The 17,706-nt window shown below is 33.9% G+C and overlaps 1 protein-coding gene across 6 annotated transcripts in view; it reads right to left on the bottom strand.

The window, feature by feature from the left end:
• Positions 1-496: 496 nt before the first annotated feature.
• The window catches only part of Tdh (L-threonine dehydrogenase), a 101,211-nt gene continuing 84,001 nt past the window's right edge, over positions 497-17,706 (bottom strand). For all 6 annotated transcript variants that reach the window (XM_069820687.1, XM_069820686.1, XM_069820688.1 and 3 more), the window contains exons 6-7: positions 3,086-3,352; positions 497-817 (exon numbers count right to left, since the gene is read on the bottom strand). In XM_069820687.1, coding sequence (XP_069676788.1) covers positions 681-817; positions 3,086-3,352 — 404 coding nt within the window. In that variant the 3' untranslated portion in view covers positions 497-680. The remainder of the gene's footprint in view (positions 818-3,085; positions 3,353-17,706) is intronic.

Below are 17,706 nucleotides of genomic sequence, written 5' to 3'. Positions count from 1 at the left end.
AGGTGCCAGACCATGGTTTTCGGTAAAACAAGGAATTTACAAACATTTAAGCAAAGAATACGAGATGTTAGTCTTTACTTTTACACCAGATATCAAAGTCAATTATTTTGAGACATCTTACATCCTCCATTCCAAATTTTATTAAAGATTAGTTGAACATAATGAATGTTTTTGAGTCTGTACTTTTTCCGGTACAAAAATAGTGAGTTTTTATTTTAAACGGTACGGCGTACTGGCCCATACTGGCCCAACTGCAGCACTGTCTTAGTTAATGTACACAGGAATGTACCGTAACTGATACACATGAGAAACTAAATTATTTTGGAATGCACAAAATATATGATTAGAAAGTTCGTAAGCCTATCACATCTATTACACTCAATTTTTTTTAATACAGTATGTTCTTAATTTGATATGCTTCTATAGTCTATACAATTTTCTTTCCATTTTTCGTGAAGTTCCTCGGGTGTTTTGCAGTAAATAAGCTACATTACACTTATTTTTAGAAAACTTTTATTGAAAATATACGTATATGCATTCTGTAACAACAACAGTTATAATACACGAATGACAGCTAGACATATAAGTTTACATATAATCTCCTCTTTCTCAGTTCGTCCATTCTTAATAGATTACAAGTGTGTTCTTATCAAGAACGCCGAACTCAGCTTTCATGCGTATTATTTCCTACTCGACAGATGTTGCTGCTTGACATCTTCAATCATAGAGATCACCAATTTATCAATGTCGTACTGATGTTGCCAATTCCAGTCTTCTCGAGCTGCACTGTCATCAAATACTTGTGGCCATGCATCAGCTGAAACAAAGAGTTAAAGGTTTCAATATTTTTATATTGGCATTAGAGACATCTATGAGCTACATACATATGGAGAGAATAACAAGTTAAGGGCCGTGTCATCGTCCAAAAAAAAAAATGGTACATTTTACATAAAAATTTAGCTGCAACAGTGGTCTAGTGACTAGAGCGCTGGACTTATTATCCTGTGGACTTGGGTCGATTTATAACTTGTGTTGGGCAAGCCCAAGATAGGTAAACAGGGGTTTTCTCTGGGAGCTTCGGTTCCCATGTGGCATCCCAAAAAATCTCCATAATCATCATCTCATCTCATCATAGGTGTAGCATAGACTAGCCTCCTATGGTATACCCTGGGCAACGATTCTCCTGGTAAATTGGTCTACACAACTGGCTTCATATGGGTGAATGACGATGCCATTATCTATACCAAGAGAAAGAATTAAAACTCATAAACCCTTTTAGAGCACACAACTTTAGAACATACAAAAAGAAAGATAGGTATTCTGATAGATTTCAAGCAGGAAGAAAAATAAAGTAATAGATGCCGAGATTGGGAAAAAATGTTGTGCTCAATTTTAGGAAGAAATCAATAGGACCGGAACTAAAAGACAATATTTTAATAATTATATATAGAAGATGGCCAGAAATCACTCAGATTTATACAGTTTTTTCTGCCCAGTGACATATCTTTCACTGCAGACTCAGTCTTCTTACGCCATGTTTGCAGTTTTCGATGGGAAAGATAAGTGCTGTAGCTTTCCGTTGGATTTATACATAACATAAATAATAAAAAATATCATCCAAAAATATCTTTTGTACACAATAATAACCTTCTTGCAAATGGCATTGAAATAACCAATAAGTCTAGTAAATACTTTGTTCATATCTATGAATTATTTAGAAAATACAATGAAGAGAAAAGTTAAAGAATATATCAAACCATAAACCAAACTTAAAATAGTATTTTTATCAAGAATTTAATACCAGAGAATTAAACATCGCTATCAGTAACCAATAATAATAATCTCCAGGTTCAAACTCTATACATGCGGAATGATTTCTTAAGCATTCTGGCAAACGAGTAAAGCTAACACTGCTTTCCATATTAGAGTCACTCTTGGACTGCAACAATATGTGCTGACTCGAAAAAAGTTGTTATAATACCAATACTTTTTCGAGTCATTGACCAATATCACTTAGGATAAGTCAGTTAGTGTCATGATCCAAATTATGGGAAATATTATTTACAGATTAAACCGAGTCCTGTAATCTAATAACAATAACCTACTTTCTCGTAATCAGGGTGGCATTAGGCAATTATATTCAACAAATAAACATACGGTATTTCAATTTTCAATCAAGACATTGAAGATAGTTGAACCCTTAAGTACTATGGATCGTCTGCTAGACTGTTTCTTGTTTTCTCCCTTCTCTATTTATCTTATTTTCAAGCCAATTGCTCCGTTGCTTTGTCTACCTTTCAATTCGGACGAGACCTGCATCTCGAGAAGATCACGCAGGTTATCTCAATTTTTTCTCAAGTGATATTCAGTTCAGTTTGTTTGAAGTGGTCTCACAGACGTACTATAGTAGTTGCGTGCGTGTATTTCACATGTTTTCTCATTTCTTTTAATTTTTCGGATTGTTGTGTGGTATAACTGTCATCTCTACATGTAAACAAGGCGGAAAAAGCAGGACCTTCTAGGCAATGTAGTTCCTAGAAAGACTTTTGTGTCTATACTGTGAAGTTTTCTTTATCGGTTTTGGATATTTTAAGAATATTTTCAATAGACGAAATGGATAACTATCTCTGAAAGGTGATAAATCTGTATGCTGGCAGAAGGAAAAGAAAATAAGCTTGCTATTAAGGTAAAGCACAATGGTAATTCCTCTTGGTGCATGCTATTTGAACATACAATAATGCTATATCCACCAGTCAGTTCACCAGTTTTAAATGTAAAGCTTGGAAATGGATTTTACTTTCATTTCTCAATAGCAGTATTTCCAATTCATTGTTCAAAGGTGACACATTTTGTAACATGATGAACTTTTTCTTATTATTCTTTACCTGATTTTATGAAAATTACATATTCCCGAAACAGAAATTTTAAAACAAGCATTTATGATCAGTACATTTGCTCCACCCCCTGCAGTTTACAGACCGGTACTTCTTCCCCTGAAGGGGAATAGAATATATGAATTCAACACTGGGTTGCAAACAGGCGCAAGACAGCTGACATGAATATAGTGTATCATTGTCTTACTAACCTATCAATTGACGACCATCAGGTCGATAGGTAACCTTAATTTCAGGAACATGTTTGGCAATAACAGCAGCAAGCTCCTCTGGTGTAAAACTCATAGCAGTCACGTTGTACACTCGCCTCTTGAGTTTCTCAGATGGAGTGACCATGTATTCCCACAGAGCCCTGAGGCAGTCCTTGATGTACATCATAGGTAGTCGTGTGTCTGGTCGCAGATAACACTCGAACTGCCCAGTTCGCAGCACATCGTGGAAGATAGCCACAGCATAATCTGAATACATCAACAAAACTGCAATTCAAAGTCTTGAATTTGCAAACATAGATTATTAAACCCAAGACCATGGACAATCAAGATCAAACTGATTTCATTCACAGCAAAATAATAATGGTTTGGACATTCAGTTAAATAAGATGCAACATTTTCATATTATAGATCAGGAATATAGTTGTAAATAAAATAGTGTCAGGGCTCTTCGGGAAAAATTTATTATTATTATTATTATTGTTATTATTATTATTATTATTATTATTATTATTATTATTATTATTATTATTATTATTATTATTACTAACCATACCCGTGTGTTTTGCTGTTGTAAGTCGTTTGCTCCCTAATTATATTGAAAGTTGTATTTAAAACTATGAATTTAACTGTTATTATCATGCAGTACTTTCTGGAGCTTTTCAGTCAATTCAAAAGTCTGGAACCATATAAATATCTTCCATATGCTTGATTTTTATTACTGTAGGTGTTACTAGTATCTGTAAGACCAAATGCTCTACCAGTGACACATTCGATTCTAGTCCTCAGCTATCTCAAAGGCCGCCATTTTGGATGCAACTTTGAAATTTTAAATGGAAAGGGGGTCATGTGGGTATTCAAAATCGTGTGAACTTTTCCGAAAAAATCAATGGTGCAATCCGTTTTGAGATATCTCTAATTGTTTTCAAGTTATTTAAAAATAACTGTCATAATGACATAAACATTAGTTACTACAGCTACAGATATTTTGTAACATGGTACAGTATTAAGGAGACTTTAGAAAAGGTATTTTTATACAATTCTGGTAATTAGCTTTTCCTGCTTTACTGTTTGGTTAACTGTGACAGTTTCAATGCATTGTTGTGATTATTTGAAGCTTTCATATAGGTAACAAATTTCTTGATTTTCGTGATGGCATTATTGGAAGAAGAAAGAATTGATATCATTCTTCATTCTGATAGGTTAAGCTACAGAAATGTTGTAGCAGACTGGACGAACAATTCTCTGGACATTGGATTGGTTAGCGTGGATCAGTAGAATAGCTGTTTCCTCTTTCTCGAGACTGTTAAGTTCAAACTCTGTTATCGGCAAGTCGATCAAAGTGTTCAATGCTAGTTTCTTTCGGCAGAGCCACTGAAATGTTTGTGTTGTTAGTTCGTAAACGAATCTTCCACTCTTCCTCACTCTTATTAAGTCTCCAAATTTTGTTTTGCTTTGAGTCAGAAGTCTTTCGGTATAACTGAGTCCTTTGTTTTGTCATTTTGAAGTACGTAGCCTACTATATAAAAACATTAGGTCTATCTACCAAACATTAACATTTAGAACATTTTTCAGAGAATAATGCCCGAAATTATCAATGTACAACTTATACTTATCCACCAGTGGCGGCTCCTGCATATTTCTTAAGAGGAGGAAAGAAATTAACACTGCAAAATGACACCTTCTTGAGAGAAGCATGCTACAAATTAACCTACATGCATATATGTAACACCGGGTAGTGTTATGATTAGTCTTCTCTTTCGTATAGCAATTATCTGTTCTTGTAATCTGAGTTTCCTAAATTGTCCAAATATATTTTCACTTCCATTCATTGGTGGATAATTACACAAATTAACAATTACAAGGAAATTCACAAACTCGCAGCATTTTTAGCGCACACTACAGCATTACACTTGTTGGTAGAGACTAGCTACTAACATATAACGGAAGTGGGAATGAGAAATAATCTGTAAGGAAAGCGAGAACACTGCACCAAGTTCAGTATCACATGCTTTTGAAGAATGCCAGTTCTTGTAAAGTCATACTACCATTATTGCTCAAAGCTGCAGGTGGCCGATTATTTTGTTTTGTTAAAAATATTATAGTTTGGAGTACTTTCAATTTCAAATATCCTATGTGTACAAAACTGACAACTTGGGTGTTCTGTCTAGTAGACAATGAATGGAAGTTAATTTCAGGGCCAAAAAGATCTGCGATACTAACGTAGAACTACTTCCTCTTTGTTTTATATAAATCTAACTTCAACTTTCAGATATTCTCGAAAGTTTCAAACCATGAGTAGTAGCTTATATAAAATGCAATGAATAATATATTTTGATTTATGATTTTAAAAAGTTTATATGGTGTCTTTCATAGCTTTGCGTTAAAACTGCTTTTATTGTGCCTCTTCCTAGATGTGTTATAGTCTGGTTGAATGCAGCATCGTTAGATGGCAGCGGTTGCGAGTTTGTTGCAAGACCAGTTGTTTTCTATTTCCCGCCCATGCACTGATTCAGAGGAGGATCTCCTCCCTTACTGTTCATTCACTTGCTTTAAAACTCTGCTTCTTTCTCTGGCCGCTAGTGCGCTGTTGTCTATGTGTGTGAACTGCAGTAAAGGAGGAAAGGATTTGCTTTCCTCCACACAAACAATTTCGTATCTTTCTCACAGTTTTCTAGCGGCACATGAGCGCGCGTCGTTTAAAACTCGATTAACCGACGTTTTCTTATAGCTGTGAACTTAAAAATTATTGAATCTTCCTCGAATTTCAAGGCATATGTTTCATTTGGTATTTACTTTCAAAAGAAGAAAAATGTGAGGAGGACGTTCCTCCCTTCCCTCCCCCGAGAAACCGCCACTGTTATCCACTAAAATGAACGAAGCACAATTCGAATTTAGAGCCCCACACCACTACAGCTCCTCTAGGCGGCAGCAGAACCTGGATGCTGTCTGCCATGAATTTCGGTAAAGTGGGGCACAACCACGCAGTGTCATCTAGTGTATAAAACATTGAAAATGGGACACAATTTATTAATGTCCAACCTACACTACAGAATAAGGTACAACTTCAATATCCTCCCATACCACATAGGGAGAAAAACATACTTAAACAGTTGAAAATAACCTCAGGATTATAACACATCACTCTAGAGACACGCTGTAGTCACTGAGAAATTTATATAATTAATGGGTAACAGCTGTATTGTGCACAACACTACATATTGAATAATTAACAAAGTATCATATTTAGCATGGCCTGTGGCTTGTGGGCCATCCGACCTCCATGCTACTGTGTGCGAGTTCTTATATTATGTTCGATCACTATGGCCTACAATTAACAATACGTATCTCAATCATAATGACCTTATACAATACCAGATGAAACTTACAACCCAAAGAGAAAATAAAAATAAAGATATATAAACTAATCACAAATTACCCACTTAGACTTTTTACGCATGATAAACAGTGATCAAGTTTAGTTTCATTATTGTTTTTAGTTTATATTAATAATTCAGCCTCAACCATAAGTATAATAACATTCAACATAGATAATCTTATTTGCAAATTAGAAAAAATGAAAAACTTGTAACACATTGATAAAATAACGAATGATTGGTTCAATGCAAATAAACTAGTACTTAAGGGGAGTCCGTACACTGAATCTTTACAAAAAAAAATGAAGTTTTTGTTTTTATCGTTTTTTGGTAGCTTAATATGTGTAAAATAATAATATCATTTTATTTCTTCTAATTGTCACCTTTTAGTCCTATCTTCAGCAAAAATATTGTAATAATTCTTAATGGAAAAAATGTTATCAATGAAATTTTTTTTTTTTGCGAACTGCACAGTGGAATTTTAAATTTATTTAGCCAGTTGTATACATGTATACATAAAAGTATGTTACATATGCCCTATATTTCCTACATTTGTATCTTTTATCATTTATGGGAAAAGTGCTCCCAAAATTGAGAAATTTAATATTGCATGATATGGAAACTTTGACACCATTTTTCTGCACTTTATTTTTTGTGACATTGGTGCACTTTTCTCAGAAAGTATTGTACCCAGAAGGCTGAAATTAATATACAATATCAATGTGATGGCATTTTACACAGTAGTTAATAAAATTAAGATTATTTTTATCTTCAGCAAAAATAAAAAATAATTTGTAGTAATTCTTAATGCAAAAAATATTATAAATGGAATTTTTTTTTTGCCAACTGCTCAGTGGCATTTCAAATTTATTTAACCGGTTGTATACATAAAGGTATGTTGCATATGCCCTATTTTTTCTACATTTGTATTTTTTATAATTTCTAAGAAAAGTGCACCCAAAATTGAGGAATTTTACATTGTAAGATATGAAAGTATAGTCTCTACTTAATGGTGATAAAATTTGTACCTATAATCAACATAATAATGATCTAATTTCCTACAATATTACATTTAATTAAATTGGTCCCAAAGAATCTGTAGTACAAAGTTTCTTAGTTCTTTTAATTCATTCTTAACTCCCTAGTATTTCTTAGTGCTTTCTAGTTGAGCTTACAGTTGGCATTACTTGTCAACAATGTGACGTTGAAATGTACATTCATGTTTCTGTCCAGTGACAGTCCTGATTTATTGTATTCATTCGAAAACTGGTTAATTAATAAACTAGCATACAAAATTCGAGACTTTAGACACCCAGGAAACTTTTCATCTTAAAGGAAAATTTTCCAAGATCTGAGCCCGGGAATCGAACACAGGACCTGTAGATTCCAAACACAGAGACAGCCAAATTTCTTAGTTTGAAAATGGATAATTACTTGAACTGGCAAACATAGCTAGATAGAATATATTATCGTAAACTGGGAAATACTTCAAGGCCACTATTTTTCAACACTGAGTTCACTGTTGTGTTCATACTGCTGCATTTTTTGCATGAACATGCTGTCCCATTAGTGCTCATACATAGCAGAGAGCAGTGGGGTCCTAGCAATAATAATTTCCCACCCAAAGTCCTCATATTCATAAGTTACAAAAAGACAGATTATTGATACTTCTTCATAACCTTTTCTGATGTGGAACAATAACAATTAATACAGGCGCGAAGATATCATTATCTCATTTGGAATCGGCTCTTGATCCTAGTACTTGGCCTACTAATGCTTGTATTAGGCGTTTTTTGCACATCCCTCAAAGAATTCAGATGGAGAAATAGTGATTTTGGTAATAATTCAAATCACTATAAAATACTCTATAAAATATTCAGTGCTTACGAAATAAAATCGATGAGCTAGAAATTATTCTTAATACTGCTCCATATGATATACTGTGTATTTGTGAACACTGGTTGAAAGACAGTGAAGTAGAGTTTTATACTCCACTTAATTACGTATTGGGTGATATTTATTGTAGGGATGTTTATAAACAAGGTGGTACAGTAATCTTTGTGCATGAAAATATTTTGTTTGATAGATTCCATATTAGAAACTTTTGTTTTGAGAAAGTGTTAGAACTAGCCGCTGTAATATTGCCTGTCACTAAAACTTTGATTGTGTGTGGCTATAGATCCCCAAGCTCAGATGCAAGTCAATTTATTAATGCATTAGAATCATTTTTATTACATGTTTACAGTTTACGTGGTAAAATTAAGAATGTTATTATTTGTATGGACTTAAATATTGATATTAGATTTGAGTCAGCCATCACTGAACAGCTAGGAAATATGTTACAATCTTTTGGTTTGCAATATGCTAATTCTTTACCTACAAGAGGGTTGGCTTGTATTGATAACTGTACAACAGATCTGGACCGTGACTGTTATAAGAGAAGGGTGTGTGAGTATGGTATTGCTGAACATAAGGCTCTTGATATTGAAATTAAGACTGCAATTTGAAATTCTAATAATAAATATAAAATGGCAAATTCAATTATTAGACCTATTGAATATGAAGGTCATGAGATGCAGCAATTCAAAACTTTAATGTCATGTGTAGCTTGGCCTATGATGTTTGGATACAAAGGGGCTGTTGAAGCCTATAAGATATTTTGGTTAATATTTATGGATATTTTCAGTCATTGTTTTCCAATTAGAGAAATTGATGAAAAAGATGTGTTAAATTCAAATAAGAAAGATAAGGTTAGAGTTAATTGGTTTGATGAAGAATTGATAAATATGAAAAATAGTGTAATCAATATGTATAATAATTATAAGTGTTCGGGTGATGTTGCTGTTTATCAGGAATATAAGTCATTAAGGAATAAATATAAAATTAGAATTAGGAAGACAAAAAAAGCTGCATATGGTAGATACATTAGTGAATCCTCTAATAAATGTAAGGCTTCATGGAAAAAGCATTACGAGAGAGGTTTGGCCGGTGCCGTGGATCGTGTCCCGGCATAACTCAGTTGGAAAGAGCGCTCAGCACGCAGAGCTGAGAGGTCCTGGGTTCGATTCCCGGTGCTGGTACGAATTTTTCTCGTATTAAATAGTAATAATTCATGGAATATATTAAGAACTGAAGTTCTAAACAATAACAAAAGTTCGGTGGAAGATCATCCGTTTACAGCTGATGATTTTAGTGAGTTTTTTTAAACTCTGTAAAATCAATACAAAATGTAACTCACACTAATGTAAATAATGCTACTAGTCATATAACAAGTAACAACGATAAAATGATAAATTGGATACATACTACACCTTCTGATGTTATTAGCATTGTTCGTAGACTGAGTAATTCTACTGCTAGAGATATTTATGACATTTCAAATACGTTTATAAAAGAAATAATTGATGTAATTGCAATACCTTTAGTTGACATTATTAACAAAATTTTTTCTGAAGGTGTGTTCCCTGAGGAACTACAAATATCTAAAATGATACCACTGTACAAAAAGGGAAGTAAAAATGAGATAACAAACTATAGACCATTGTCATTGGTACCAATTTCATCTAAAGTTACGGTATTGAACATATTATGAAGAAACAATTGTATGAGTTTATTGAGTCACAATCATTATTTTATCCATTACAATATGGATTTTTGCCTCATAGATCTACTATTGATACATTAGAGAATGTGTATACTTCTATTATTGAAGCTTGGGAGGAAAATAAGAATATAACTGTAAGTATGATAGATTTATGTAAGGCTTTTGATTGTTTGAGCCATGAGATAATTATTGTTAAGCTACAAAGATATGGTGTTGGTGGTACTGTACTTAAGCTTATATACTCTTTATTTTTCTGGTAGATTACAGCCTGTTTATTGTAAAGGAAATTGGTCTGATTTTAAAACGATGACAACTGGTGTCCCACAGGGTTCAGTTATGGGCCCATTATTATTTGTAATTGGTGTAAATGATTTACCTGCTTTTATGGCACCTACTTCTGAATGTGTTATGTTTGCAGATGATACTACTTCCATAATAACTGGTGAGAATATAAATGAAATACAATTGAAAGTTGATGAAACAATACAAGCTTCTGAAAATTGGTTTGATAACAGTGGTTTGTATGTTAACAAAGATAAGACGCAAAATGTGTTGTTTAAAATGTGTAATATTGAAGTTAATTATGCTAAGCTTTTTGGACTTACTTTTGATAGTAAGTTAAATTGGAATAAACATATTGATGAATTATCCAATAAATTATCTCAGACAATCTGCTTCGAAGAATCAAACCTGTAATTGCACAAGACATCCTAGTTAAAATACATTATGCCTTATTCCATTGTCACTTGAATTATGGTATTAGACTCTGGGGAAATTGTTCACATATTAATGACATTTTTCTGTTACAAAAGAAGGCTGTTAGAATTTTATCTGGCAGTAATGATGTAGCACATTGCAAAGCATTGTTTATTAGATTTCAAATTATGACACTCCCATCTTTGTATATTATTTTATGCATGTTTGTTGTATGTTAAAAGAAATGAAACTCAGCTTCCTTTACATAAAGACTATCACGAGCACGCTACCAGATATTGTAATGATATTCAGTTACCATTGATTAGACTTGAAAAAACAAATTCTTCATTTATGAAACAAAGTATAAAGTTTTATAACATGTTGGATAATGACGTTAAACTTTTGGATATGAGACATTTTAAGATTGTATTAAAAAACATTTTACTAATCATCCCTATTATAGAATAAGTGATTTTCATGGTATGCTTAAGAATGTGTTGCTATGACTTATGTTGATTGTTTCTTGACTTAGTTTGATTGTCTGTAGATACAAGCCAAATTTAATAAAGCATATCTATCATATCTATCTCATAGTATTATTATTAACACGTATTTCCTGTAAAAGTGATTACCAGTAATTTTAGAAAAGATATTCAATTATAATTTTCACGTTGAAGAGGAAAACGAAACTTAATGGTAAGACTTTGTGGCATGAATTAGCCAGTTATACCAACACTCGCCATTAAGTAGAAAATTTACGAATGTAGTATTTTCCTTCCTTAAGATTTTATCAGTTCATTTTGAAGAAGTCTATCAAAAAATTCCAAAGAAAATGAGTATAGTAATATGTTTTCAAATTAGCAAAACCGATATCACACTGCGTTGCATCTATCTGTCCAGGCATGCCATATCACCATTTATTTAACTTGGGCCCTGACCATCCAAATCCACAGGAGAGATAATGCACTTCAGTGGGCCTTACTGACCTCCGCAGACAACATGTCCTCAGCTGTAGGACGGAAATTGTCTGAGTGCAGAGACCAGCTCAGCTCAGAGCTGAAAGCCGGAAGTCAAATTCTTGTATATACAAAACGTACATGCAAGAGTAAATTAATAATACAAAACATATTGGAGGGAATAGTGAAAAAATACCTAAAAGACATGAAAATTTTGAAAAGAGAATCAAAATAATTTTTTGATGTGTGAAGAAAGTTGTATTCATTACTGTATACCTCTAAATGACTTCTATCACCTTTAGAGATGCCATTTTTAAATTGTCGGTGCTGGAGTGGCTAATTACATGTAAAACTTTGAGAGCTTTTTTCCGCATGTAAGTTTTTTTCGCGCATATGTTAACTAAAAGTTTAAGTACATTATTAGAGATATATGCACGGAATTTTTGCAGCACATTCTGAAGAGATCATGAAAAAGATTTACTGTGGATAGAATTTTGATACATGCAATATACAGACAGTTATGATTTTTGCATTTAAATTTGAATATAAATATATTATTCAGTTAAAAATACTTTCCTTATGATTATTAAATTCTGCCCATACAATTTGTAGAACAATCCCTTGTGTTAATTTTAATGCCAAGAATGTTTGTCTACCATAATATGAGCGATTCAGAGCAGAAGTGGTGTAAGTCAGAAGAGTAATGAGGGTTAAAGTAAACATTCTGTAAAATACAGCGCAAAGTAGCAATTAATATTGAATTTATTTAAACTATAGTAGTCAGTGGATAGCACGAAGGACATATTAATTGCTACTTTGTGCTGTATTTTACAGAATTTTTACTTCAAACCTCATTACCCAATTTTGACTTACACCAAAAGTGCTCTAAACAGCTCATATTATCGTTCAATAATTGAATATCATGTAAAAATTAGTAGTGGCTACTTATCTGGCATCATCAGTTAGCATAAGAAATTAATATGTATGAACGTAAAATTAGAAAGTGCACTAAAATGTTATTTTAAAGTTTTATAAAAACAATATTAAAAGAACATAAAAACACTGAGTTAATAAATGTGTATAAGAATGGTGAAACATATAAAATTATTTACTTACAACATGATATATCAGATGAGACAAGTTAATAGTACATTATGCAACGAGCCTATAATGATAGTAATTAAGACGCGAGTATGTTTGTTTATGAAAGAGCACAAGTGAGTGTCATAATTTTCATACGAGCGTCTTAATTACCATTATAGGCAAGTTTCATACAACTTTTTATGCTCGACCATATTTCTAACTTGAAATTATTCAGAAATATTCATTTTATTCGTATCTAACTGAAGAGTGGAAGTGACTTTGTGCATCGCTCGTAAATTGTGAGATGTGCGCAAACGCGAAAGTATTGATTTTTTCCGAGGAACAATAATGTCATTGACCTTGTTATAATCTACAGAATAACATGAACTAATTTTGATATAACCTGGAAATTGATTTAGAATTGAAAAACGAGATGACAAATTGAATTTATTTGAATATTATTTACAATTAACGCTAATTATTATAGTAACAGAACATAACCTTCTGCGACAGTATTGGATTTCCAGCCTCCGTGATGTTTCCCTCGTTGTCTTTCGATTGCATATCCGAAAATAATCGAAAACCTGAACTTTAATGAATAGGTGTAGTTTAATGACATGCATTAAGGGACTACTACCAGGTGTATAATTACTACATTTCGGCATGGTCGAGCATAAAATTAATTTTGGAATACAAAACCATTAAATAATTAGAATATGAATCACTTTTCACTCGAAACATAATGAATGTACATGACTTAGTACCAATACATTAAATTTCATTCCGTGAGGTAGGATGTCACCGAAGAAAAGTTTAATGACAGATATGTTACATAAGATTATATTGTGTATAGATAGGCCAATGAAAGTAAGTATGGTTGTTGAAGTGTGTTGGAAACGTGTTCTGTAACGTAAGAGAAGAAAGATAATTATTTTAGAAATTAAGTGCCGGTAGTGAGTGTTAAGAGTAAAAAATTATTATCATATTCCAATGTGAATTTAAAAGATATAATGTGGAGCAGAACTTATATGTGATGCTAAACGATGTTAAGTATTATACAACGTCTCACTGTACCGCAGTTCAACAATTGACTCAGACAAATATGGCGTTAAGGGTAACGTACATATGTTTGGAATGTAGGCTTTCACGGCCGGCGTTGATAAGATGTGTATTTTCCGGGCTAGAGGGACGTGGTCTGTCGGTGTTACAACCAAACGTTTCATCCACTACTCCAGTGGACATCTTCAGTGGCGTGGTACATGTGTGCTGAGAGTTCTGCTGTGTGTATCAGGAACTGGCATTGAGACTGGTAGCACGTCGATATTTAAGGTGTGGGGCTGTTGTTGCTTGTCATTGTCGCCGTGGTCTGCACTAGTGGCTTCGATGTTCTGATTGTTTGTGGTAGTGTCTAATTGTCGGAGAAAGGGTTTGATGTGTGTGCTTCTGAGGGCCGGATACCAAGCTTCAAAGCACACACATCAAACCCTTTCTCCAACAATTAGACACTACCACAAACAATCAGAACACCGAAGCCACTAGTGTGGACCGCGGCAACAACGACAAGCAACAACAGCCCCACACCTTAAATATCGACGTGCTACCAGTCTCAATGCCAGTTCCTGATACACACAGCAGATCTCTCAGCACACGTGTACCACGCCACTGAAGATGTCCATTGGAGTAGTGGACAAAACGTTTGGTTGTAACACCAACAGACCACGGCCCTCTAGCCCGGAAAATACGCATCCTATGTATATATTTTGTTTTACAAAACAAAGTTCTAAGAATAACGGTAGATATGCATAAAAAGTCATTAAGTAAAAAGATTTCACATTATTTAGAAATCTTGACTTTACTTTGCGAGTAGCCTACATTTTTACCATCATGATAGTGTATGTTAAAAATCAAGACACTTCTGGTATTAATCAGAACATTCATAATTTTAATACAAGATACAAATCAGACCTCCATCTACCCTATGTTAGTCTCAGCTATTACAAGAAAGGAGTTCACTATTCATTCATTACAGCAGTTTTTAATGCACTGCCTAATTATCTTACAGTTTTTAAAAGCTAAAAAAAAGCCTAGAACAGAATTAACAAAATTTCTCCATATCCGTACCTTCCACTCAAGAAGTGAATTGTTTTTAACTTACTTATAAATTAAATTAACCGAATTACTATATAGCCTTGCAATAATTATTGTGTCCACGCCTGTGGAGTAACGGTTAGCATGTCTGGCCGCGAAACCAGGTGGCCAGGTGGCCTGTGTTCGATTACTGGTCGAGGAAAGTTACCTGGTTGAGGTTTTTCGGGGTTTTCCCTCAACCCAATATGAGCAAATGATGGGTAACTTTCGGTGCTGGACCCCGGACTCATTTCACCGGCATTATCACCTTCATGTCATTCAGACGCTAAATAACCTAAGATGTTGATAAAGTGTAATAAAATAACCTTCTAAAATAAATAATTATTGTGTATATATTTTTGTATAATCTTTACTTGTTTCAAATTTCAAAGTTGTAATGTTAATGTAAGACCTATGGAATACAATAATTGTGAAAAGAATTCTTTGAAATTACAAAAACGTTACTGATGTTCAATCATATTTTCTTTTATTTGTGTATGCACCTAAATTTTCCTTTTTTATTTCGTCTCCGTTTGTTTACTAGTGCATATAAAATCGTCAGATTTATTTCATCAGATGGCATATTGAAAATACCAGACGCTACTCTAAGGTAGAAGTTTAATAATGACATGCCATTTGTCTGTCAAGTTTACCATGTATGCATTAAAATTCCAAATCTATAAAAAAGGAATCATGTTAAACAACCATTCCATATGCTAATTCCATGTAATGTAAGGTTAGTAGATGTCCCCATTTCCCGGGGACAGTCCCCAGATTTTGCATTTTTTCCTAGCCAAAATTCACCCCAAAATGTACCCAGATTTAATAACATTTTCCCAGATAACGCCGGATTTTCATTGTTAATTATTAATATGGTTTAATGATCCTTGCACATAGCTGTGATAAATTTATTAATGCAACATTGCTGCTTTTTCATGATGCCATAATCAAAACTGAAGGTGAGGACCAGTGGCGGCTCGTGGGTATTGAATTAAGAGGGGCTGCATACAAAAATAAACCAAGCAACTTATTTTATTTAAAGATTAGTTCCATGCACCTTGTCTTGTAGGTTGCAAACTTTTGAATCATCTTCTTATTAAAATCCGGTATGTCGTTTAACATAATCTTCACAATAGAAAACATAGCTAATGCAGTCACTTCTCTCATCGTATTTCTAAGATAGAATTTTACTCTCTTCAAACACGAAAAGCAACGTTCTGGTTCGGAAGTTGTCATTGGTATGGTGATAGCTATGCGTAGTAATTTCACAACTTCTGAAAATGAGGCCTGCAAGCTCTCAGATAGAAGAAACTGCAAGAGCTTGACTGCGTCACTGATATTTCTGAATTCTTGTCTCAGATACAACACAGTGAGTTCCGTTTTTAGTTTGTCTTTATCGAACATTGGAAAAAGCTTCACACATACAGTTAAGTCATTTTGAGGAAATGAGCTTTTGTAGCATTCAAATTTTTCTTGGCACAGAAGAGAAAATAATATCAGATGATCTATGAACTGGAATCGGGTGTTAGCTTGTGTGATAATGATGTTACACACTTCCTTGGGTGCCACAACCCTTGTCTGAATCCTTCGACCTTACGACGCTTTTTAGGGTTTTAATTTTCACAGATCTCGCTGCTCAACTGTGCACTGTTCCGTGCTTGCCTCATTTATTGTGATGTTGTTAGATGTTTCAGATTCCATTAGGGTTTGAAAACATTCTAGCAATGGCTCCTTCTTTTCATGAACAACATTTACTGTTCTTATTTTAAAACTCCATCTTGTTGCCCCAGCTGATGGAATTGTCTTTGAAACACATTAATCTAATACAGACTGTGAGGAGATCGAGAGAAGAAAGCAGGGATACTGGATAAATTAGCAAAAAATACGCGAGCCTTTGTATTTTGTTTAGCGGCTCTTTCCATTATGACATTCAACTGATGGGCACTTAATTTCACATTTCTCCTGAATTGTTAAGGTGCTGAACTGAATAGACCGTAAATATTGTACAGAATTAAACATTGTTGCAATTGTTATACTCACAACATTAAAGAAAATGTATTTAAAACTGCGCACTACTGACAAACTGCTGCGAATTTTGCAGCACCTGGAAACTCTGGATTCGTGGCAAGGGGCAGCAGAGGGAGGGGTAAAACTAACGCGCAAAGCATCCGAGACGAGACTGGCAGCTCCAGAGAAGGAAGTGGCTTCATTCTATAGTCCTTGTCTCTGGTTTCGCTCTGGCAGCACCAGGGGAGGAAGTGACTTCACTAAAGATTGCTTGCTGTCAATGAGAGCGAAATTTTATTAAAAAAATTCGAACCGCTAAATAGAGAATGTATAATAAATATATTTCACAACATAAAACGAGACAAGAGCCACAACTGTCTGGGGGTGCTGCAGCTCCGCAGCCCCCCTTCGAAAGCCGCTCCTGGTGAGGACGTAACTGCAGTCGAGTCTTCCATTATTATCGAAGTTATAAAAAAAATATTGAACTCCAGGAAGGAAGATAAATTTATTCTACCATCAATTAAGCAACTTTTGGGCATTTTTAGAAGAAAATGGTTTTTATTTCACAACAGAATTCTGAATACCTCTCATAAATTTTATGAAAATGTTCTTGAATATCCCAATATCTGGGTTATTTGTTCACAAGATAAGACATGTACGAAATATACTTATATTACTGGTACTGAGACCTCCTCTTAAAAGAGAAAGATTTGAAGATACACCCCTGGATGCAGATAATGTATCTGATTAAAT

Source organism: Periplaneta americana, chromosome 3, assembly GCF_040183065.1.
Source record: "Periplaneta americana isolate PAMFEO1 chromosome 3, P.americana_PAMFEO1_priV1, whole genome shotgun sequence".
In the NCBI taxonomy this organism is placed as follows: Eukaryota; Metazoa; Arthropoda; class Insecta; order Blattodea; family Blattidae; genus Periplaneta; species Periplaneta americana.
This window is presented reverse-complemented; position numbering and strand designations above follow the sequence as displayed.